Genomic DNA, 24,831 nt, shown 5'->3' with positions numbered 1-24,831 from the left:
CCCCAAAAAAACTATCAATGTGAGTCTTTCTGCTAGTTACATGGATTTTCACTGTCACCCTCGCTCCTGGGGGTTCACAAATTGACTCTTTCTTCCTACGTAAAGTAATATAAATCACCATTTTCTCAGCTTTACAGTGCATTCAGCAGTTTGACTGCTGGTCACAAGTATGCCAATTTGTGCCGCTGAGTCTCTTAACCTCGAGTGAGATGTGACCGCAGTGAGGTGAGCGGGTCCAACACTGGAGGATTCTCCTCCAATTCACCGCAATCACTTCTCGACCCCTCAGGCCACCGTTTGAAGAAGTTGATGACATATACTTTATATCTCCCAATTATGCCTCACTCCTGTTTCTCTCCTCACCGTGTCATTTAATTTCCATGTGAAAGTGCTGGCCAGTTTGACCCCGTAGTTAAACAGAAGTGGCCATTTACGAGGCAGTTTAGTGAAGAGAGGAAATGTCAGGAGAGACAAAGGCCATCTTGGATTCATTAGTCACCGGTGTCGCCTGGTCAATTATCATTTCTCACACCATGCCAGCTCTATTGCAAAAAGCCAGCAAGTGTTAATAATGTGACAAAATCTAAACGTTCATTTTTTTTCGATTGAGATTTTTGTTATTTTCAATATCACAGAGAACAGCAAAAGCTCGAGGCCTCCCCAAAGCAAAGGCTGCAGCCATGCAAGTTGTTGTTGATGACGACGATGATGACGACGACGACGACGACGACGAGATGGAGGAGGAAGAGGACAAGGAGGAGAAAAAGCCAAAACAAGTGCCAAGAAGCAACAGACGTGGGCCACCCCTTCCACAGGTATGGTCTGGAAAAATTGTAACATCATTTCGACAACATTCCATCAACATCTGGGAACTGAGGACACTGATTGTTGAAGCTTTGTCAGTGTAAATCTTTTCCGTTATTGCTTGATAATTCGGCTTCAGCTGTTCAACAGTCCGAGGTCTCCATTGTCACATTTTCGGCTTCATAATGCGCCAGGTCTGGACTGCAGGCATGCCAGTCTCGTAGCCAAACTCTTTTACCAAGAAGCCGCATGCAGAATGTGGTTTGGCACTGTCTTGCTGAAATGTGCTTTTTCAGAACACGCTGCAGCCATAAAATTCAAACTGAATGATTATTTGTTCAAAACAACAAAGTGTATCACTTTGAAAATTAAATATTTATTTTATAAAAACCTCAAGAAACAGCAGGCATTATTGTGCATGCGGCGGCTGAAGTGACGGAGATGACGGCGGGCGACGCCTCGTCAACCAAATGAGTCGTCGCATCATTTCGGTTGTCTTCGGTTTCAGTCATGAACATCTGGCCACATACAAATTTACACTCTCAATGTGACAGCTAACAACTTTTGCCGGGCGGCTGCCATTTCCCAATTGCTTGAACGCAAGATGCCTTTTGATTGGTCACTGCTCAAGTAGCGTGCGTATGGTGACATTTTTCGTTTTAAAATTGTAAGCATAAATGTGTAGAAAGTCGGGTACCTCCTATATTACTGCCTGTGTAAATGCATGCGCCTTTAAGGGGCAGGGCCTAGTGGGGTGGCGCTTGACGTTGGTGAGTTTAGGTTTACAGAACCTCCTGTCCGTTTTAAACAAAGATTTTCAATGAATTGTTTTTTAAATTTTTGTTTTCTCATAGAACTATTCATCCTAATTATGACTTGATTACAATGTTAGCGGTTCCTCGCGACGCGTTGCAACTCGCATACGCGGTAGAAATAAACAGAGGACCCCGCCCCTTTGTACTGCAGCTGTCTGGGGCCAACTTCATTATTACGGTTGAAATATGCTACCCGTACTGAGGGCTTCAGCTCAGGCGAGTTATACAACAGCCTCAATAGTTTGCGTGTGTCTTGGGGGGGGGCTACTTAACATTGTGTCTAAGAGTCCAGCCTCCAATGCAATGCAATTCCAAATCGTATTCAGTTTTTTTTTTTTAATAGTCCTGGTAGTTTTTCCATTATAATATGCATAACTGACGTTTGAGTCACTTTCTAGAGACGTGTATTGAGGCAAATCACAAGAATGATCGTTCAACCCCTCAAACAAGTGAGAAACCAAAGTGTTATTCAAAACAATGACCTCACTTTATTTTTTTTTTTAACCGCACGGTAAAAATAGTTCTTTATCACTTCAAGGCTGTAGCCAGAGTGACCCCTTTTCTCTCTCGGGCCAACACGGAGACGCTAATGCTTGCATTTATCACCAATCACTGTAACACCCTGTTCTCTGGTCTTTAAAAAAAAAAAAAAAAAAAAGCATTTTAAGCTTAGAATGATTACAGAACTTGTCAGCGCGTGTCCTGACAAAGACCTCTTGGCGGTAACACATTACACCGATTTTTAAAATCACGGTATTGGCTTCTCGTGTTTAAAGTCCTTTGATTTGTTTTGAAATGCCTGGGCCATGTTATCGCTCTGAACTCCTTTTACCTTATGAACCCTCGCAAGCTCTGAGGTCCTCTGGCTCTGGACTCTTCGTCCTCCCAAAAGTCAGGACACTCTGTGAGGTGGAGCGGCTCTCTGGAATTTTCGGAAAAATGTTAATTTAGCGGAACGGACGGTTATTTCCGGGCCGATCCTGGCCATCACGGCCGCGAGGAGCTGTACGGTCATTCACCCTACTTTCTTGGTGAATGGTGGTGGTGGGAGGTGATTTTTATCAAGTGAAGTACCGAGTCACCTTTAATCAGGCTGTTGGTAGTCTGGGATGATTAGTTGCATCTTTTTTCCAGTCATAATTACATGTTATTATTATTTATTTATTTTTGTAGAAGAGCGAGAGGGTCCAAAGATCACTGAGGAAGAGGACGACACCTGTGAAGACTTACAAGGAAGAGGACAGCTCGGATGACGACGATGACGATGAAGAGGAGTCCAGAAGCCAACCCATTGATGCCCGCTATATAAGAGGCCCCCCAATAGGAAAGAGAGGTCGGCCAAAAAAGGTGTGAGATAGAGACCCCCGTGTAAACGTTAGGCCGATTGCCCCCAAGAATTTTTGCCCCAAAAATAAACAAACCAAAAAAAAAAAAGTATTGAGCTGGGAAAAAAATGTGTTTTCTCTTTATTTGAATGTTTCATCAAAGACTTTGGTTGCAATCGAGCAAACCCTTAAATTGCCCTCTTTAACAGACAATAGATTTCACAAGAGGATGCCGAAATACAGATGACCTCAACAGCATTGGTGTGAATCAGGAAGTCGGGAGAAGACCCGCATTTACCACCTGCGCGCGTGAGAGCTTGACTTCGGAAGATGTGTGTTTTGGCAGAGCAGAGCAGCGGGATGATGTGGGAGAGCAAACTGCTTCCCGCCAGATGATTTCCTTGCAAGTCTTCATGGCCGCCGCCCTTCTGCTGGCTGTTGGACTTTTCTTGATTCATCTTTTTGTCCCTCTGCGCAGGATTTTTCACTTCTCCCTTTTTCAACGAGAACAGTGACCTTCTTTCTTTTCTTTGGCTCTAATTAGCTTTTAGGCCGTTTCCTTTAGTTGCCGCGGCACGCCGAGCCACTTCTCAGGACTTCTGTGCTGCCGTTTTCACAGTAATGGGCTAAAATAGAGGGAGAGCTCCGCTTATTAAATAGTCAAATGCTTCATGAAGGATACTTAACAACAATGCAATAAAGTGCACTCTCGTTTCTGACGAGCCGAGCTATCAAATGCACCGGAAGGCACGCGCACAAATAAGTTCATTTTTGACTTTGATTCAATGACACGCGGCATTCACTGGCACATACTTTACTCACTCCTTTATGACGACGGAGGGAGTAGCTCCACAATGAATGCGGCACCTTTTTCTGCTGCCAATAGCCTTTCAGCAAAGAGAAGGCCAGCCGATGTACCGAGCTATGCTAATTAAGCATGCTGAATGTCTATTGACGACGCGGCAAAGGCCTTTATGAAGGCCGCTGTCAGTCACAAGGTAGCGTGCAGGCGTACCTTGCTGCAGTAAGGACACTCTCCAAAAACCGTGTTAAAGCTCTGCCTGCTGGCGGGCAGCACGCGCAGCCACTGGAAGGGGGCGGGGGCAGTGGGGAGACAAAAGAGAAAAGACTACTTCATCAAATCGTCACCTTGAATCCGACGTGTCAAGTGATCACATTTGTTTCTATGCACTGTATGCGCCGCACACTTAAAAAGGGATGTTCAGGTAATAGTTTGGAAAGTTGCACATCAAAGTCTCACTGCAGTTCCCTGACCTGAAGCCCTTGCTCAAAATATAGTTTACTTCTTGCACTTGGAAAAGATCCTTGGCGAATTTGGAAAAGATTTCAAATTGTAAACTAGACATTGGAATTGAGAATGGCATGGAGAAAGTATCAGACTCAAGCATTTTTGTCCAAATCGGGGGACCACTCTACTTGCATGAAATTTGCTTGTTTGAGTTTATATGATGCTGAACAATTTCCCCAATTAGGTGGCCCCGTGGTCGACTGGTTAGCACCTCGGTCTCACAGTACAGAGGTGCAGGGTTCGATTCCAGCTACGGCTTTCCTGTGCGGAGTTTGCATGTTATCTCCGTATCTGCGTGGGTTTTCTCTGGGTACTCTGGTTTCCTCCAACATTCCAAAGCAATGCATGGCAGGTTAATGGAACACTCTAAATTGTCCCAAGGTGTGAATGTGAGCACGAATGGGAATGACGGGCAACCAGTTTAGGGTGGAGCCCGCCTATGACCAGACGACAGCTGGGAGAGGCTCTTGTACGCTGCGCGACCCTCGTGAGGATAAGCGCATCAGAAAACGGATGGGTGGATTTCCCCAATTAAGAGCCAGCCTTAAAATGAGTAAATGACTGCTTTCTTACTGTTCATCCCCCGAAATTCTCAGGCAATGCTTCTAATTTAGAAAGTACCTGTAATTATGCAACCCTAACTTGAACTGAACACATTTATGGCAGGAGCAACATGCGATGTAATGAACTGTGCGCAAGGAACTTTCGAGCTGTGTCTTACAGGCATGAGAAGTTTCCACCGATTTATTCATTTATTTCTGACCTAAATGTTCATTCGAAATAATTGCGGTGAGCAGGTTGGAGTACAATCAGGCTTAGCGAAGCTCCTCTGAGCTGCGTCCAAGAATGCAGTGCGTCTTGTGTATGCGTTAACGACGGAAATAGCACCCTGTGTCTGACACTGCGCCTCTTAATACGGTGCACCGTATGGTCGTGAAAATCACGGTAAAAGTCTGAGGTGAAAAGACACTCATCCAAGTGACTGCCTTTAACTATATAGTTTAATCTGTGTTGTTTCGTGATTTGTCCTACAGTGTTGTCAGAACAGCACAAGCAAAAACATTGTGTCTCGTATTTCACCATGGCGTGTGTCCCCTCATACCTCATACAGGCACACCTGATGGAAGGGCTGACCACAGCGAGGATCGTTGCACACCTGGTCAGGGATAGCAGCCTCAAAGCGATAGGAGTAGCAAATCCCGCACTCGACACTGAACATCTGTGAATGATATGGAAAAATGACAACTATTAAATAGATTTTGCCCAGTCCCCGCCCGCTTCAATACAAGAAAAAAAAAAGTAGACAGGGCTCTTGTCGGCATTTTGGAATAGAGCCTCTTCGTTTTCACAGCTAATCGTTAAATGAGGGCGGCAGAATAAAAAAATAAATAAATAGATCAACATCTGGGCAACTAAACTTTTTTGGTCTTCTTTCTGAATGTTAATGAAGCTAAAGCTACAGAGTGTTCGTTCAAGTCATCTGCAGCGACAGGAGGGAGAAGAGCCACCAGGAAAAAAAAAAAAGGATAAATGGTTTTGCGTGATTAAAGTGATTGCAAGAGCGCACGGAATTGTGCCATCTTTGTTGTTTTTAATAGTCGGATCTGTAAACAACCCAATTAGAGAAGAAGTTGTTCCCACCTCTTCGCAAAACAAAATACAAAATGGCAACGCACACAATGAGACAATTGTGGATATCCGCCCCCTTAAGAATTGACACTCAAGCAGACGCACAAACAGGAGTACACATGCTGAGATGTGAAGCACACACACACACACACACACACACACACACACACACACACACACACACACGGCTCCTTGAGGTAATCGCAATGGGAACGGACATGTTTGAAAACGGAGAAGGGGGGCAATTGTGTGACATACAGATTTTTCGTGGGTGGCAGGTGACGGGAATTCGATCTCCAAAACATCCTGGAGGTTTTGCAAGACACCAGAGTCCGGGTTCCTGCCAGCAGACCACAGACAGCTCCTTCACACACTAATTAACCACATGCAAATGAGCCTGCAAAGACACTAGGGGATGATTAGGAGACTTTCACCGTTGGTTTAAAAAAAGAAATGGGGTGATAGCAGGGGGGAGCAAAAAAAAAAAAGGAGCATTTGTGCTAGCACTGTGTTAAAATGAAGAGTGTTAGATCGACATTACTCGATGTGTCATCGTGACGCAAATGTAGTTTTTTGGTGGAGTTTTTTTCCCCTAATATAAAAATAGCAGTCAATGTTTTTTTTTCCATCACGTCACATTTTGGTCAACCTCCTTATGCCAAATATCAAATTATTTTGCTCTCCCTTGCTCTTTTTGATTCATGTTGTCAGATTATATAAATTTAGCCACCACTTTCTTATGAGGCAAGATCCAATACAAAAGCTGTGATAAATCAGCATTTTTTTTCTCAAGATGATGCTGTTTGAGGCGGCCCGGTAGTCGAGTGGTTAGCACGTCGGCTTCACAGTGCAGAGGTACCGGGTTCGATTCCAGCTCCGGCCTCCCTGTGTGGAGTTTGCATGTTCTCCCCGGGCCTGCGTGGGTTTTCTCCGGGTGCTCCGGTTTCCTCCCACATTCCAAAAACATGCATGTCAGGCTGATTGGACGCTCTAAATTGTCCCTAGGTGTGAGTGTGGGCGTGGATGGTTGTTCGTCTCTGTGTGCCCTGCGATTGGCTGGCAACTGATTCAGGGTGTCCCCCGCCTACTGCCCGGAGATGGCTGGGATAGGCTCCAGCACCCCCCGCGACCCTAGTGAGGATCAAGCGGTTCGGAAGATGGATGGATGGATGGATGCTGTTTGATTGTCGCTAGTCGTGACATCAATTTAATTAATGCGTTGCATGCAGTCGTGTGGAAACGTGTTTTCCAAATTGAATTCATCCCGCGGCGCTGTTTCGTGACCCAAAACGTTTGAGAACCGAAGTAAATGTTTTCCTTTGAAACAAATGGAAACACAAAGTATTCGTTCCAGTCCAACACGAAGTCTCGTTTTTAATCTGTGATTTTTTTTTTAATCCAGTCACGACAGTTCAGTTGTATTTAATTTGTAATTACAAGACCATATGTACATCATTTTTGAGAACTGGTTAATTTTCCAACACTTAAATGAAATTGGTGCAATTGTGAGCAATATATTTTAAAGGAATCATTATTCAACTACATTCTCCACCTCTTCCTACAAAATGTTCTTGACAATATGTTTGATGCAGCCCCGTGATTCTAACCACGGCATTGTGATGAATATTACATTTGTGGGATATGAGTGAAGCAGTAAAAATCGAAACGTTTATTCCATCTCGGGCTGGCCATTTTTTTCAGTCAACTTGCTGTTGACTGAAAATGACATCACAGTTGCTCAGAGCAGCTCAGGGAGCGACCAATCATTGCTCAGCTTCAGAAAACAGGTGAGCCGTGAAACTGCGCTATTGTTCAATCTGTGCATAATACAGTGTTCCAGTGCCTTACGACATCAAATATGCTTTTTTAGGAATAAAACCTCTGCTCGCACTTCTGAAGCTTAATGTTGATCATTCGGTTGCACTTGAAGAGCAGAGTATTTTTTTTTTCACCTGCTGTAAAAAGTTTGAGAACCATCGCTGCAACTGCAGAGTAGATTTTTTTTTGTGCTTACTTTTAACAACATCTGATATTTCCCAAAATAACAATGCAATACCTCACATGAAAGATGTTTGCATTTTATTGTAATAGTGCAACCCAATTTCCACAGATGATGTATTCCACCACCTTAACTGAAACTGACCGGTTTCGAGAAAACATATTTGAAGAATGCCGAAATCCCAAACAAGACTTAAATGCGACCACCGCTTACCACAAATGCATGTTGGCATTCAGGTTATTCCTCAGCGGCGTCACAACTGCAACAAGCAAAAAAAAAAAAAGGGTTAACGATCGATGACTTAAGAGTCAAACCTCTAGACTTTTTCCAGTTCTATATTGATTGATCTTTTCCCCACATACAGTATGACATGATATTACTCTTTCAGCGCATGCATCTTCATTTCTAGGAGCCTTTGTGAGCGCATGCAGATATGAGCCAGCACGGCTCCGCCGTGTTCCACAGGGGAGACCTCGTCTCTGAGTAGCGCTCATCACTTTCACTATTTCTCATTCCTCCACGCAAAAAGCAATATTTCTGCGCAACACCTCATATTTGAGGGTCGCCGCCTGCCAAGCGTCTCGGGTGGCTCAAGTGTGTATGTTTAATATCATTTGAGTCGCATTGCTAGGCAACACGCTTGGCGTTTCAGGGCCCTGGATTTACAGAAACAATGGCTGACAATTGATGGGGAATTAAAGAGAACGCGCGCCGGATGTCTCCGAGGTTGTGACGAGCAGAATGAAATCGTGCCGGTCTGAAAGCAAGAGCTCCGACATGACGGAAGACAATAATCAACACAAGCACCCCGGGTCAAATCCAAACGTTAAGGAAATTGCCGCAGTGATATTTTTTTTTTCCTCCCCACCTGATGGTGTCTTACTGAGCTAATCTGAATAATGGCGAGCGCAGACAGATTTTTTTTATTACCTGAGCTTATCCATGGCATGTAGCTTATTGTGTCAGGCGGGCCACATGACTGCGGGGACACACCGCCATCAATGAGAAACAATTTGAGAACTAAATTAAAAATCGCCTCGGATATTGGGAAAAGTTGGGAGGTTCAGAGATGCCAGCCCGGCGAACAAACCCTAAACCCGTTTAGCGCTCTACAATTGGACAAATGCTGATCGTCACCATGAATCTTTTGCATAGCACATAATAGAATTCCCCAGAAGCTTCGAGGCATCTACAGGTAGTCAGGAACGACCAGTAGTGAAGTCAAATGAGATAAACGTTCCTCATGTCTATTAATGTGTAACTGTCTGGAACTGGTTTGGTAGATCTTAATGAGTTAACGCAATCTCGACAAATCATATCCACTTTTTGTTCTCATTGCTTCATTTATATCTACACAGAATGTTCAGGGTTGATGTAATAATATTTCGATAAAGAAACAAAGCCCATGCAATACATATCGGCCAGCATGCAGGAGGCGCAAAGAGGGAAGACAAATTGTGAGCGCCAAAGAATAAATTTAAAAACAAAAAGTAAAGCCAAGACAGACCTGAGGTCACAGGCTACTGCTTGTGTTCGAGCCATAATTCATGTCAGTCCACTTGGTGCAGCAGCTCTCCAAATTGTAACCACCCCTGTTTAACTGCAGACTAACGGGCAGATTGAATCTCAGGCAGTTGTTAGTTTTGGGAATGGATATTTACAGGTTAATTACATTTTTTTTTCTCCTCGCATAATTGAGTGATTCCATATTTTCTGCTGACTACCACATTTTTTTTCATTCTTGGATTTATTTTAGTGTTTTTGATCTGACATCGATTTTGTGTCAAGTCTGTGATCATTTTCTTTTTCCAACAAAAGTCACTGAATGAAAATCCTCTTGGACTGGCGAAAATCTTTTTGCCAGGAGTTGTATTCTTAATTAAAAAAGGAGAAGGTCTAACACAGTGCAAATCCATTGTCCAAAATGCACCTCTTTCTATCCCTTTGACTAGGTTTCAACGGCAACGGGTGTCGCTGACCGTATATCAAATCCCTTGCAGAGGACAGCTGAATGAGCTCTGTAATTAGTGCGATACCATCAGGACAGTTCATAATTCATCGGTGAATTTAACAAAGACGACAACAAGGAGACACCATAAGTTAGGTATACAGCGTTTAGATATGTCATTGATCTCAAGAATTTTAGAGCTCCACGTCTGATATTCCCCCCAGAGGTTGGTAAATTAAATCCGGCCCCCACCCTGCAATCGCTCTTTACACATATGGACAACGATGGGAAAATGCTGACTTTGCTGCCCATTGTGAAATAAAAAGCGATGCATCTTAGGTCTTAAACTCAGCTTGAACTAGCATTCGTGTGCATGGGTGTAGTGCAGGGGTCGGCAACACGCGGCTCTTAAGTGCCCCACAGTGGCTCCCGAGAGCTTTTTCAAAAATGTTTGAAGATGGGAGGGAAAAATATTTTTTTGTTTTAATATGGTTTCCGTCAGAGGACAAACATGACACAAACATTAACGTATTCCGATGCTGTAAAAATGTGTCGAAAAAATCTTCAATGTCAACATTTCGTCAACGAATATTTGCGTCATAGCCTGCGACACACATTTCTATTAGCAGGGCGGGATGTCAGTCAGGGGGCTGTTGCTTGAAAAAAAAAACAGCTGCCTGTCATGTACAATTCACCGAGGGTACTTGCTAAGAATGGGAATCTGGGCGGCCAAGAGAAAGATTTTTAAACGGTACACGTGCGCTACGATAGTTAGCATGCTGCAAAAGTGCGCCATGTGCCTCGTTCATCTCAGCGGCCGTTATGGCTGTCGCTCATTACGGCATGCGTGTGTTAGTGTGTGCGTATGTGCGCGCGTGCGGTAACGGGTCGATCGCGGGAGGTTGGTTGTTCGAAAAGTAGATCTTCCGTCAAAAAAGTTTGGGCACCCCTCCTCTACAGGATGAACTGCAGGGGGGGAAAAAAACTTTTCATCATGAATGCTCATTGTGTATTTGTAGCCAACTTAGTCATGTTGATAGCAGGCTAATAAAGCTCAGATAGATACATACAGCATTTATTGCCTTCATTATCAGGCTTTTTATTTTTTGCGGCTCCAGACATACCGGTATTTGTTTTTTGTTTATTTTGGTCCAATATGGACATTTTGGGTTGCCAAGCCCTAGTGTAGTGGATGGGTCTGACGGGGGAACAACGCACACACTTTCTGAATCTGTCTGCTCTGTTCCCCCCAAAACTTTTTTCAGCTATTTGAAACAAATTTCCTTTTTAAGCTTAACATTATCTGAACCCTTTCATGCACCCCGTAACCTGATAACCTGATAAGCTGTCCACTGTAGTAACCGCTGTCCCTGAAAAGGTTCATCACACACACACGCTGCAATTGACAGAGGCATATGCTGAAAAAGCGTTGCAAAAAAAATGGCTTTTTTTCAGTTGACTGAAGCTTTGTTTTGCCCATATGCGACACGTGTCTGATTTCTTCATGCAGTGTGAACGGTACGATTCCGATTTTTTTTCAAATCCGACCTGGGCTTCTTTCATACGTAGATCCAAAATCGGATACGTACGCGTTGCATCTGCAATATGAACGCAACCTAAAATAACACTTAAGCATTGCCATCTGAATGGGGTTCTACTGACCATGCTCAGCTCCCAGCAGGCAGCATTCTGGCAGCATCTTTGGGTGTCGGGGATCAACTTCTACTTTTATGGAGACATTGTTTCCTGCAGAAACAAAACATATTTTTATGCTGAGTTATCAAATACGTCGCATGCATAAGTAGATTTTACTCAATTAGTGTCTGAAGAGACATAAGAGGAAAACAAAGGGCAAACATGCACTTGTTGACGGGTTTAACCTGGTTTATTTGGAGGAAATGGAAGTCGAAAGAAGCCAAGCCAGTGAATGTACAATATAGGCGACATATTGAAGCAGAACTCAAAAGTCATCGGAAGCAGCGTGTGCCATTTTTGTGTTTGCCTTCCTGCACAGAAGTTTTAGCCATTTGCCCCAGACTTTGGCAAGCATCAATTGCAACTGCAACGGCAGGGACACTTTTCGTGTTTTTACAAGCAAACGTGTCACAACAATTGCAAATTTGTTACTTTTAATTTACATTTGTACATACACTCGGTATTTAGTTCAGAGAAGGTTTGCAATAAAGTACAAGTACATCACTTTGCTTGCATTAACAGTACCAGTAGTGTTAGTGGTTGAAAGCTTGATCTACTGTATTTGTTAAGCGCTGTATATTACCGATAGCGATCCGCCTCATAGTGTCAGAGAGACTTGGCTTTTCGGGCTCCAGAATCCAGGTCTTTGCGTCAATCTCATCGAGAACATCCCAGAACTCAGTCAGAGCCTCTATGACCAGCAGGAACTGACTATAGAGTTGGTTCAAAGAAGACTACCAAATCAAAGAACAAGCAGAAAGTTGTTAATCCAGACATTCAGTACGGCATTACTTAAAAGAAATCTGTTAAATTACAGTCAAAGCATTATAAACGCCATCACAAATTGCATTACTGTGAACAGGGATGGGCAACTTCAAAACGCTGGAGGTGTGGCCAATTTTTCATCATTGCTACTTGGGGGGCCACATCAGAAAACACACTTCCTCGCCAGAAGTATGACAAAAATGCATTGTTAAATGTTGAAAAAAAACCCCCCAAAACATTTGAATTATATGGAAAAGTGCGGTGTACGTTCAGAAAAACTCAAATTTAGTATGAATTTAATTTTTGTGCTTTAATGTGATTTTAAAAATGATAAAACGTTGTGTAAAGTATGTATTTATGTGCCGCCAGTTGCCCATCACTGACCAAGAATAATGAACCATCTTCAAAAAAAAAAAAACAGCTAGCTGTCAGAATAAATCTCTTGTAGAGCTGTGCATACAATTCTTCAAGGTAGTGTATATTAGATTAAACGAATTATTTAAACTTCATGCAGGTAAATGTGTGCACATCATGACTGGCCAAACTTTAAAAGTGAAACTTAAGGCAAACACATTACAAGGACACACAAACAGGAACTGAAAGGAAAGCTGAGAGAGGTGTGGGTGAGTAATACAGATGGTATGAGTGGGAAAGAAATTAGAGGGGGGAAAAAAAAAACAAGCCCAAAAAATTATAGGTCATTGTGCCAGCACAGTGCACACAATTAAGCATCGTCCAGGTGCTGAGAGCCTCTGCAATTACAGCCCAATTAATGCCAGTGGCATGATTATGGTTAGCGCTCAGGATAACTATGCTAAGCCCGGTTCAGGGGGGGAAAAAAAAGAAAGAGAAGCGCAGGTAATTGAATTCCTCGTGTATCTAAGACAGGAGTTAAGAGTGAAAGCAATAATGTACTCAAGACTAGATGTGAGGTTTAGCTTATTAGTTCTCTCAGTTCTCTTCACGATAATGGCTACACCCAAGCTCAATTTAGATCTAAAAAAAGCAGCCACTCACGCTTCTATTAAACTCCATTGAGGCAATTACGTCACAAAAGGTTGAAACTTTACAAATATGTTGGTATATTTGAAGCTGTATCTATACATAAATAATGACGTTAAACAGAGTGCCCTTAATACACATGAACTGTGCCAAAAGCAGGTTAAAGTGATTCTGACCGTCATTTCTGAATGACGCATGCACAAATGCAGACACGCTTCAGTAAATGCCAGTAAATCTCTATGGCCCCTGTCAATCGAAGTTTGTCTGGCTCAAGGGCACGTCAACATAAAAATATTGATGATTAGGGATGCGCGATAACTATTGGACTGATAATTGTCGACCTGATATGTCATGTCACTTGTGTTGGTCCGATATCAGTACATTAGGCCAATACTGAAAACCGCCCCGAACACAGAAACTCTGGTATGGTTACAGTCACTTTAAGAGTTCAAGAAGTCTCTGCTGCAGGACGTAGAAGGTAAGATGGTGCCATTGCACACGACTTCAGAATTAACAGTGGAATGTGTTTCTGAATCGCTTTAGTTTTGCCAGAGCGGTTCATTTGAACCAGGGCTATAGGTTGCACCAAAGTTTCACAATGTAGTAACTGAAAAAAGATTTTCATGTACAACGAGCCAAAGTCTCCTTGACTCTAAAAAACAAGATTTATCATAAATATTGATACTTGTTTGTTTGTTTGTTTTTTTCATGAGTGCACGCATTGTGTACAGTGTGCTATTCACTTGAATGAGAGCTGCAGCTGAGGCTGCCTCGGTGTCACGAGGCCCGACAGCCGTCGCATCGCCTTGGAGGCAGCCAGCTTTGCGCGGCCGCCGGAGTGCAGAGGCAAGCGAGCCGTGCCGTTTCCATTTTCACTGTATTTTTACCTTATCTGGAGACTATAATTGTGTGAACCGAATTGATTTGTGACTTTTCACAGCACTTTCAACATCCCGGATGAAATAGCGTGCGACCAGCGGGACCTCCGTGGATTGTCGTCCGTTCTGGTAGGCACCGTAAGTGGCAGAGACGAGGTAAACAAAAGCGGGGCAACCAACGACCACTTCTTGAAGCACAGCTTTTTTTATTTTTTACATTTATTTTGGTCCTTGAAAACGTCTTGACGTGAATGTTACTAAGTAAATCATTTTGCAAGTGAATTTTTCTTCGAAGCATGACTACTATCGCAGATGATAAAACGTGACTAACAGAACTGCCTATTTGGATTAAACTTTTTTGACTGGCAAATGTGTTGAAACACATTTGAAAGTACGTTGGAACTCCATTAAATATGTTTAAACTTATTTTGAAGTACATTTAGACAAATGTGTAGGCTAAATGCTAAAAATGTATTCCCGATTATGTCATACGGTTTTAACTTGCGCATGTGTAAGGAAAAAAACTAAAGCATTTGGCCTACATTATACCAATACGTTGGGACCTTAAGGAAACATTATTTATTATATTTTAACGACTTGGTCATTATAACTGCAATGCATTTTTTTCTCTGTTCGGCATTGTTTCTCATATTGCCATGGGGTATTGACTTGGGCGTGCGCATACCCCAAGTGTGGCATTATGGGAGAAAATATTTTTAGCATTTGGCCTACACCTACATTTGAATGTCTTGCAAATACGTTTGAACATAATTGCAAATATATTTTAACGTACTTGTAAATACGTACATATTTTCAAGTCGAAAATGTTCATTCCCCATATGCAGTTACATGCTTCCGTTATGTGTTGCATAGTATACACCCTTATGGGACTACACTTTTTTGGTTTTGCACTCAGGTTATACATTTGGGGTAAAATAAAGAAAACAAAATTCCATTATGGTATTTTCTGTCCCATAGTAACATCTTTGCCTCTTAGACTAACAAAGCGCAAAACCTTCTTTGACAGCTGTTGGAAGCTTTCGTGTGCAAAATCACAAAGGCAACAAGGCACAAGCCAGGCTGGTCTCCTCCTTTAAGATATCCTTTATTTGTCCCACACTGGGGAAATTTACAACTTGCTTGCTGTCCTTAATCAAGTGGCCATCCCTTCGGGAAACAAACACCTCGCCACTTGAAGTCACCACAAATGGAGTTAAAAAAACAAACAAAAAACCCCCCCCAAAAACCATCAGAATATAATGTTGATGTATTTGCTTTTCTTAAAGATGTCAATGATTGTGTATTCTTGTTGGACACCAGAGCATGAGTAATGTCTGGTGAACTAACATTAACAGCTATGCATTAAGACCATCAGTCCATTAAGAACTGAGGATATGAATTTGCCTCAATGAAAATGACTCACGTCTTTCGAGTGACATTTTCGGGATGTCCGGAGTTGTCTTGAAAACAAGTTTTTTTTTGCCTGCAGAGTGCAATGAAGGCATGATCAATCTTAATTTATGTTACACAAGCAGTGTATGTTGTTTAGGGAATTGTTTAACTGTTACTTTGAAATACATAAGTTGTACTATTCAGTACACTACAAAATCCATTGTTTACTGATCATTAAAATAGAGAGATTATTTTGAAAGGCAAAAAAGTAGTTCCCTTTATGCATTATACATACACTGAAAAGGAACCAAACCTTGTCCCAAAAACCGAGGTATAGACCGCACCATGGGTGACCTGTCCTATCCCATTCCCACTTTACACATTTACCAATTAAGGTTTCTGCATTTGAGTTGGATTAGTAATCAAAATTACACTTGCATATTGATGCAAAGCCCTCATTCAAATAAAAACGGTGACGTTATACTGTATACTGCATACACTGTTAGATTGGGATACATATTAGCTGTTAATTTCTGCCCTGAGTAGCACGTCTTGGCCCCGCAACAGAGCAAGCAATAATTAGTCTTTCAAATGAACATGTCAGGACTGCCGACAGACAGGCCCTTCCCCCTGCCCTACACTCACACGCACGCACACACACACACACACAAACCCATCACTCATCAGACAAAAAAAATAAAAAATCACTTGGCATAGATGTGCATGCACGCGCATCGACACAGCACAAAGACATACACACGCGCACACTTCATGTTGTAGTGTGGGAGAGATCCATCACCAGCCCAGCAGGCAGACAGGCTCCATACGGCAGCGCTGTTCTAAGCTGGTCCTCACTGTATGCCTGCCATGTATCAACACACACGCGCACACACACACACACACACGCACACGCACACACACACACGCAGGCAGGCACTTCACGAACATATGCAAACATGCACACAAACGCTCACAAACACACACAAACACATGCAAATGCACGCATGCAGGCAACCATTCAGTGCCTCGTCCAATTTCTCTGAAAATCTGATAACACTTTCGATACTGGGCAGTAGTTTTTGAGGGACAAGGCAGTGATGTGTTCCGGCTCGAGGACCGAAGGGTGGTCCTTGGTCCTCGGCCTTGGCCTTGGAGTCAAGTCCTTGGTCCTTGGCCTTGGGTTGCCGGTCCTTGGACACAACGAGGGATTAGAGCCTCTAATCCTTCGTCCACTGGTATAAAGTGGGCCAGAGGACTGTAAAAATCATAAAGAAATCAAACAAATCCATCATGGGAAACCCACGTTGATGACTTTATCTGGCACTTTAAGAGGGGCGGGGCTGCCACTGACAGTCAGTACAACGTGTAAAGAGCGGCATCACAGTTAGTTTCAATCACGGTTTGTTGCGTTCGCGATCGGCAGTTTAAATAGCGTGTATAGCCTTTCTGTAACAGTGGTGTCTTCTATTTAGTTATTTTTGCACAGTCGTCACGTTTGTGCGGTGGCACGAGAATGTTTGTTTGAACCAAGTAATTTGCGTTACAGCTGGAGTCAATAATGTCGGCAGTTCACTTCCGGGTTTGGCCGTTGGGATTTGGAGTCCTTTTGCTCGATTCCAGTTATGTTTGCTGAATGCTTTCTCATGTTTGGAATAATGAATATTGATAATACATACATTAGTTTAAAATCATGGTTGATTTAATTATTTATTATTATTGTGAACTTGAAGGTATTAATTAATGTAGTGGTAGTGGTAATAATAGTAGTACTCAGAGAATGGTTAGAGATTCAGCCATCTCGTTACCTCTGCGTCCCGCGTCCCGCGTCCCAGGCGCATAATTTTCCCACGGGACGCACAGTTCCAAATAATGTGCGTTTTTGGGACGCAAGGAAATTTCTTAGTCAAAACAAATAAACAAACAAAAAAAAACTACGGCAAGCCTGAGGATTTCACGGTAACAATCGTTACCGGTAGCGTCATTTTAATGGTACCGAAAAATAGTTTAACCATAAAAGTCACCGCACACGAGTTGACTGTGTGATCAACGCGATTTCACTGCGCCTGTATGTGTTTGTGGTGTGGTGTGGTGTGTGAGTGTCTTTCTTCTAATTTACTTTCGTTTTGTTTTGTTTTCAGTGTTTGGGGGGGGGGGGGGGATGCAACAGATAACGTTATGTGCGCATGCGGGTTGCTATTTTAGTCCGCAAACTGAGGAATCGCGCCGATGAAAGTTTGAGATGGCGGCGAAAAAAAAACTAACAAAGGTCTACTAATTACGACATTTAAGAAATAGAAATGCCAGTCAGATTTTTCGTATGAATCGTCCAAAGGGCGTATCACTAAACTCACCTGGAATGTATGCACAGAACACGAGAGCGAGATACGACGAGAGGCACGATTACGAGGCAAGTTGGTCATTAGATTTGTAGGCTAATTGTTATGAAAAATATTATGAAACAGTATTGGTTATTCTATAATTTACTGGTTGTAGCATGGTAACTTTATGAATAAAACATTCGTCACAAGGTGTAGCAATGCTAATGTTAACTGTTGGTAGAACTCATGATGACGTGTGTTAAATTCTTTCGTCAAATTGATCGTAGATTACATATGCATCGTTTTGGGAAGAGGATGTCAAGCCACATCAATACTTACCTGTATTAATGATTACCAGTCAATTAATCTTTGCAGTGTGAGATTGGAAAAAATACTCTGATGATGCCACATGAGTACACCAGTTTTTGATCCATTTATTTTTTGGAATAAACCTGGAGTACACAGCTGCTGATGTAATGTTCATTGTTAATGCATAGTTTTCAAACATTGACCCTTAAAACATTATACTTTTGAGTTTCGGAATTCTTGATTATCAATATCAGTCAAAATAGAAAAATGGGTTCCCATGATGAACGTTTACGGAACCCAACATTTGTTATCGTGGTTTCCCATTGGGTAATCCGACGGAACCGAAAAACGGTTACCATGAATTTCCGAAATCCCCAGGCCTGCTACTGAATTATTTACATTTTTTGCAGCATTTGTTTATAATTGTATGCATATGTTGTTGTTTGTGTTATTATCATATGCAATTGAATAAGTAGACCATTTCAGAATTTGAAATTTGGGACTCTCTCAATGCATAATGGGACTCATACTTTTTTGATCAGCGAGTCCCTGGGACTCGCTGCCGGTAAACTGTAAAATTATCACTGAGAGATTACCGCTCATTCTGCAGTCAGTGATTAACCTCTATGCAAAGTCATTTCTCAACTTGTCTTCCGTGCCATGTCATGCCTGTTGAGTGTTGATTTACTTCATATTAAGAAACTACTGCACTAAAACATTCATTCATAAATGTATATCATATGCTTTTATTTTTGTTTTTCTCAGTATAAATAACACGTACCCTGACTGTTCTACTCTTTGAATAAGAACACTTCATTCAAGCGTTAGGGAGTGCAAGGGGTTATGATGGAGGGGTGTTGCAAATCATGAAGACCTGCCAAGTGGTATGATAGCATTGTTTTATACGTGTCCTCGGCTAGGCCTCAGCTTAAAACTCAGTCCTTGGTCCTAGGCCTTGGCCTCGGAGGCAAGTCCTTGGTCCTTGGCCTTGGCCTCGGAAAATTTTCCAAGTCCTTGGCCTTGGCCTCGGGTTGCCGGTCCTTGGACACAACACTGGGACAAGGCAACCATTGAGTGTGATTAACTCACCAAAAGGCAGAGATAACTGCAAATGAAAGAGGCAAATACCAGTAACAAGGAGGCAAAAAAGTTAACCAAAAAAAAAACAATTACAGAGTTGTTTGCACATTAAACCAGCTATATAACAAGTAAGGTTCATTTCGCCATCAGGATTTTTTGTCGAACATCGCATGTAGACTACATTGCCACCATTCAATTGAAATGCAGAAGAGTGAGCTACTACATGCTGAAAATAAGATCTGATAAAGCAATCATCGTGCTGTGGAGATGTGATAGCTGCAGAGGCAGGAGTTGATTCAACAGTTTGATCGCCACTTACCAAAAACAAAAACAATTGATAAAGTCTCGATCATTTTCGCTACTTAACCGGCAACCAGAGTAACTCCTCATTACCAGAGGTCTGCTCATCAGGCGCAGCCCCTTGGTGAATATTTACAATTTTTGTGAGGTCACATCACAGCACGCCACCTCCCACGAACCACAAAGAATTCACCAAGTTTAAAAGAGCAAAACATACTAGCTGTCCCACACTGAAGACTCTCCATCTAACAGTCAACACAGTGGAGGAGAGATTTGGTGGCTTCACAGGAGGGGCGTCCAGGGCAATAGCAGAGTTTGGGGAAATCACAGGAGGTGGACTGGAGGCTGAGCCAGAAGGGCTCCCTCAACGAGGGGTTTGGACCATCTGATCCGGTACTGCAAGGACCACATGAGCAGGCTTAAGGCGGTCTAAAGTCACCTCCTCCGGCTTAACGGTGACATCCACAGAGTTTTCATCCCCAGCTTCGAATATACAGAGTCATGTGTTGGATGTCGGTCGTATATTCTGAAATAGCACAAAGCTGTGGACCAGCTCACGGCTGTGCGGTCTTGGCCATGGCAAACGTCTTGCAGCTTATGGTCAAACAAAGGCTATGAATCTCCAGCCCTCCAACAGGAACCCAAAGTGTCGACAAAAAGACCAAGAAACTCCCCGTCAAAAGACACTGTAAACCATCCTCGTCTAAGCGTGCCTATACCTTGAAGGATAAATACTTGGGACAGAGCTGTCCTATGTAGCCTTCTTGCATCAGCTGATGAAGGCTGCTGGGATGAGAGGCAAAACATTTTTGAAGAACACCAGAACACAGATAGGCCTGAGAATACATTTGCTTTCATTTTTGTAGAGCTTCCTGTTGAAAAGGTGCTGTGAGATAGGCGCGACATCAGAGCAGCATTGGCCAAAGCTATTTTAGCAGTATTAAAAGCCTCTGATTTTGTCAGGTACCAGTCACCTCCTCAGCAGACAAGAAAGTAGGCGTGGCAAGCTGTGGGAACTTGGTGAGCAGTTGTTATTATGGGTCCTTCGTGGCAAGAGTCCTCGCACACAAAGGGTAAGAAGTAAGAGAACAAATTGAAATGTATAATATCAAATTTAATCCACTTAATACCTACATACAGACAGAAACTCAAATGTGCTAAACCGGTTGTTAAGACAGTGAAAAAATGGACAGATGAAGCAAAGCTAGCTCTACAAGAATGCTTAGACTGCACTGATTGGGGCGTCTTTGAAACTTCAACGGGCACACTGGATGAATACACAGACACTGTAACATCATACATCAGTTTCTGTGAGGACATGTGTGTACCAACGAAGTCCTTCCGCTCCTTCAACAATAACAAGCCATGGTTTACTCCCAAACTCAGGCAACTCAGGAAAGAGAAAGAGGCCGCATTTAGAAGTGGAGATCGGGCACTGTAAAAACACGCCCGAAACCAATTGACAAAGGAAATTAACATCGCTAAGAGAAGCTATGCAGAGAGGCTGAAAAAACAGTTCTCTGCTAACGACTCTGCATCTGTATGGAATGGCCTGAAAGCAATCACTAAGTATAGAATGCCATCCCCCCAAACAGTGAACAATAAGGGTCTTGCTAATGAACTAAACATGTTTTTCTGCCGATTTGAAAAGGACACCCCCATTTCCCACACACACCCACCTCTACCAGAAACTACTCTATCTACCCCTCCACCCTCTTTTTCTCCACTACAGATCCACGAACAGGACGTGAGACGGCTCTTCAAGCAGCAGAAGATCAAGAAAGCTGCGGGGCCCGACAAAGTGTCCCCCTCCTGCCTGAAAGTCTGCGCTGACCAGCTGTCTCCGGTCTTCACACAAATCTTCAACAGATCTCTGGAGCTGTGTGAGGTCCCATCCTGCTTCAAACAGTCTACCATCATCCCAGTTCCCAAGAAATCGGCAACATCGGAACTGAACGACTATAGGCCTGTCGCCCTGACGTCTGTGGTCATGAAGTCCTTTGAACGCCTTGTGCTGAACCACCTAAAGAACGTCACCGGACCCCTGCTGGACCCTCTCCAGTTTGCCTACCGGGCAAACAGGTCTGTGGAAGACGCAGTCAACATAGGTCTGCACTACATCCTCGAGCACCTCGACAGCACAGGGACCTACGCAAGGATTCTGTTTGTGCATTTCAGCTCTGCGTTCAACACCATCATCCCGGAACTCCTCACCCCCAAACTTCTCCACCTCGGTGTGTCCCCTACGATCTGCCAGTGGATCCTCAGCTTCCTGACGGGACGGACACAACAGGTGAGACTGGGAGCAACAACATCATCAATACGCACCACCAGCACTGGAGCCCCACAGGGATGTGTCCTCTCTCCACTGCTCTTCTCTCTCTACACAAACGATTGCACCTCAACAGATCCAGCTGTCAAACTCATAAAGTTCGCAGACGACACCACGGTCATCGGTCTCATCAAAGACGGCGACGAGTCTGCGTACCGCCAACAAGTGGAGCAGCTGGAGCTCTGGTGCAGCCGACACAACCTCGGGCTGAACACGCTCAAGACTGTAGAGATGATCGTGGACTTCAGGAAACATTCTTCTCCACAGTTGCCCCTCACACTATCCAACTGCCCCGTGTCAACCGTCGAGACCTCCAAGTTCCTGGGAATCACAGTCTCCCAGGACATGAAGTGGGAAGTCAACACCATCTCCATCCTGAAAAGGGCCCGGCAGAGGATGTACTTCCTGAGGCTGCTGAGGAAGCATGGCCTGCCACAGGAGGTGCTACGACAGTTCTACACGGCAGTCATCGAATCAATCCTGTGTTCTTCCATCACGGTTTGGTTTGGGGCCGCCACAAAAAAGGACAAAATCCGACTTCAACGGACAGTTAGGACGGCGGAAAAAATCGTTGGCACCGCCCTACCCACTCTTGAGGACTTGCACACTGCAAGAATCAAGACAAGGGCACGGAAAATCCTCCTGGATCCCCCGCACCCTGCCCACCACCTTTTCCAGCTACTCCCTTCAGGCAGACGCTACAGATCCATGCGCACCAAATCCAGTAGACACTTAAACAGCTTCTTCCCTCTAGCCATTAACTCCTTAAACAGTCACTGACGTAGTCACTCTTCTTGTACTACAAATACTGCTACTGGTTACTCTAAAATGGTTCAATGATTTGTTGTTTACGATGATACTAATGCAGCGTGTTATACCGGAGACAAATTCCTTGTGTGTTCTACATACTTGGCCAATAAAGATGATTCTGATTCTGATTCTGATGTTGCCAGGCCACAGGAAAAGCCAAGAGGAGTTTTGGTTGTGGAACCCCCCCCCCCCCAGCATTTAGATGGTGTGACAGAGAAAGTAACACCGAGTGGTGGCAATAGAAAATATCCTGTGCTCCGTGTCCATTAGCCACATGTTAAATAAGGGATTTCGGACAAAGCAAGGTTTTTGTTTCCCCCCACAAAAAACAAAACAAAAAAATAAAACAACAACAACAAAAAGAGAGTAGAGAAAAAGAGAGAAGGAATGTCATATAAATGCCAGAGTGGTATAATGGTATAATTCTAATCACATTCCAAAATAAAGTACTTGTATCATCATTTTATCCACCATACAAAGGAATTGCAATGCTTATAAGGAACAGCTACAAACGGAAGAAGCATACAGCAGATATGCATAAAAGAGGATATGCAAACACATGATAGATAAAATCAAATCTCATCATATTTTGAAAAAAGATGTTTGTCCCCAAACATTTGCAAACCTGTGGTGTCCATTTTAATAGAAGGGGGACGGGCAGGTTAGCTGAGCATTCAGGAGCCTCTGCTGGGTGCTGTTGATGGGGAAAAGTGGGCAGTTAAGAACCCGAAATTAAAAACCTGACAATAACAACAACACATGAGCATATAAAATATAATATTAAAGAAATATAAAACCTAAAATATCTTTAAAACACTTGGAAATCACAAAATAATGCTAATTGATTAACTCAACCAACGAGATGCCCAATATTTATTGGGACAAAATTTGATTCGACATTTCTGAAAAATGTTTCTTTTAAGCAGATTCGGTGTCGACAACAATAACTCAAATCTCCATTCCAAGAACATACAGATACTCCCCACTTAACAATAAAAATAGAGCTTAAAAATAGTGCTGCCTCCTTCCTGGACGTGACAGTAAAGGGGTGGTAAGAGAAGGACAATAATATGTTTTGCAACAGTATAAACAAGATATTTTCTCTCCCTTTTTAAAATCAAGCCATAACTTTGCAGCATTACCCTTGCTTTCCCTTCCCTGTCATCCACAACTCCTCCAGCACCGTTTCCCCCCTTGCTGTGCTTAGTGAGGGATGACCTGGCACTCGATCCTGTGGAAGAAGCTGGAAGGCAGGAAGAACTCGAAGGGATTTTCACAGTTCCAGAAAGAAGCGTGTAAACGGCCAAGTGGGCAGGTGGGCACCGAGTGGGCTCTCAGCATTCTCCCTTGTCCCAGGTGGATGTCAGCTGGGCTTAGCTAAGCATCATGTCACCGTGGTAATGTCAAACAAATATCATAAATCAACAGTCGTGTGTACTCTTAAGAAGTGCAATAAAAAGTATTAACCGTGAAAAACCTACCTTAAACTTCTAAGCGTAACCATTTTTTTTTTGCAGCCAGATTAAAAAAATAGTAACAATTTAACAAAAAAAAAGCTAAGAGTGTGATAATATTTGTCATGACTGTCAAAGAAACGTGTTGCACCAAGTAAAGAAGCAATTCACTAATCGAATGATATGTAAGCATGTAGGCAAGGGGAGGAAAACAAAAAGTTCAATTAAGTGTCTCACGATAACTTGGTGAGTATAATCACCGTCACTGACTCTGCTGCCCCGATAAATTTAAATTAAACACTTCTTTCCTGAGAGGAGCACCAACTACCGAGCCGGAGGAGATTGCACTGATTGGTTTCACCTACCCTTCCGTCATTTGTTGGCATCCACTGCAACCTGCTCATTATGTTGGAAGGGAGATCCTTCCATATGAGTTCACATTTCAAGGTGTCTTTCTTTTTGGTTTTCCGGGAGTTTTTCTTTGCTCAGATGGGCGGTAGGGCAGGAGGGGGGGGGGGGGGGGGGGATTGGAATATGGCACCTCACTAAATGAAAAAAGCTTTTTCCTTTTGAACTGTGATCTTGTGATGCTGAATGTAATATCTACTGTATGTTGTATGGAAGTTTCGTTAGATGAGATGTGTTCGCCATAGATTATTATTTATTA

At 43.1% G+C, this 24,831-nt stretch overlaps 2 protein-coding genes across 4 annotated transcripts in view; one reads left to right on the top strand and one right to left on the bottom strand.

The window, feature by feature from the left end:
- Window positions 1-3,082, top strand: part of LOC147199498 (serine/threonine-protein kinase VRK1-like) — a 28,320-nt gene extending 25,238 nt beyond the window's left edge. For all 3 annotated transcript variants that reach the window (XM_086122145.1, XM_086122143.1, XM_086122144.1), the window contains 2 exons: window positions 636-815; window positions 2,793-3,082. In XM_086122145.1, coding sequence (XP_085978271.1) covers window positions 636-815; window positions 2,793-2,972 — 360 coding nt within the window. In that variant the 3' untranslated portion in view covers window positions 2,973-3,082. The remainder of the gene's footprint in view (window positions 1-635; window positions 816-2,792) is intronic.
- Window positions 3,070-24,831, bottom strand: part of fancl (FA complementation group L) — a 40,600-nt gene continuing 18,838 nt past the window's right edge. Inside the window, exons 7-14 of the mRNA XM_086122147.1 lie at window positions 23,336-23,404; window positions 12,108-12,258; window positions 11,492-11,575; window positions 8,095-8,140; window positions 6,141-6,222; window positions 5,356-5,472; window positions 3,960-4,031; window positions 3,070-3,570 (exon numbers count right to left, since the gene is read on the bottom strand). Of these exons, the coding sequence (XP_085978273.1) occupies window positions 3,535-3,570; window positions 3,960-4,031; window positions 5,356-5,472; window positions 6,141-6,222; window positions 8,095-8,140; window positions 11,492-11,575; window positions 12,108-12,258; window positions 23,336-23,404 (657 nt within the window). The 3' untranslated portion in view covers window positions 3,070-3,534. The remainder of the gene's footprint in view (window positions 3,571-3,959; window positions 4,032-5,355; window positions 5,473-6,140; window positions 6,223-8,094; window positions 8,141-11,491; window positions 11,576-12,107; window positions 12,259-23,335; window positions 23,405-24,831) is intronic.

The sequence above is a fragment of the Hippocampus guttulatus genome, chromosome 10 (genome assembly GCF_054856545.1).
Source record: "Hippocampus guttulatus isolate MCC_2025c chromosome 10, RoL_Hgut_1.0, whole genome shotgun sequence".
NCBI classification, from domain to species: Eukaryota; Metazoa; Chordata; class Actinopteri; order Syngnathiformes; family Syngnathidae; genus Hippocampus; species Hippocampus guttulatus.
The sequence above is the reverse complement of the archived record's forward strand: the minus strand, read 5'-3'. Positions and strand labels throughout refer to the sequence as shown.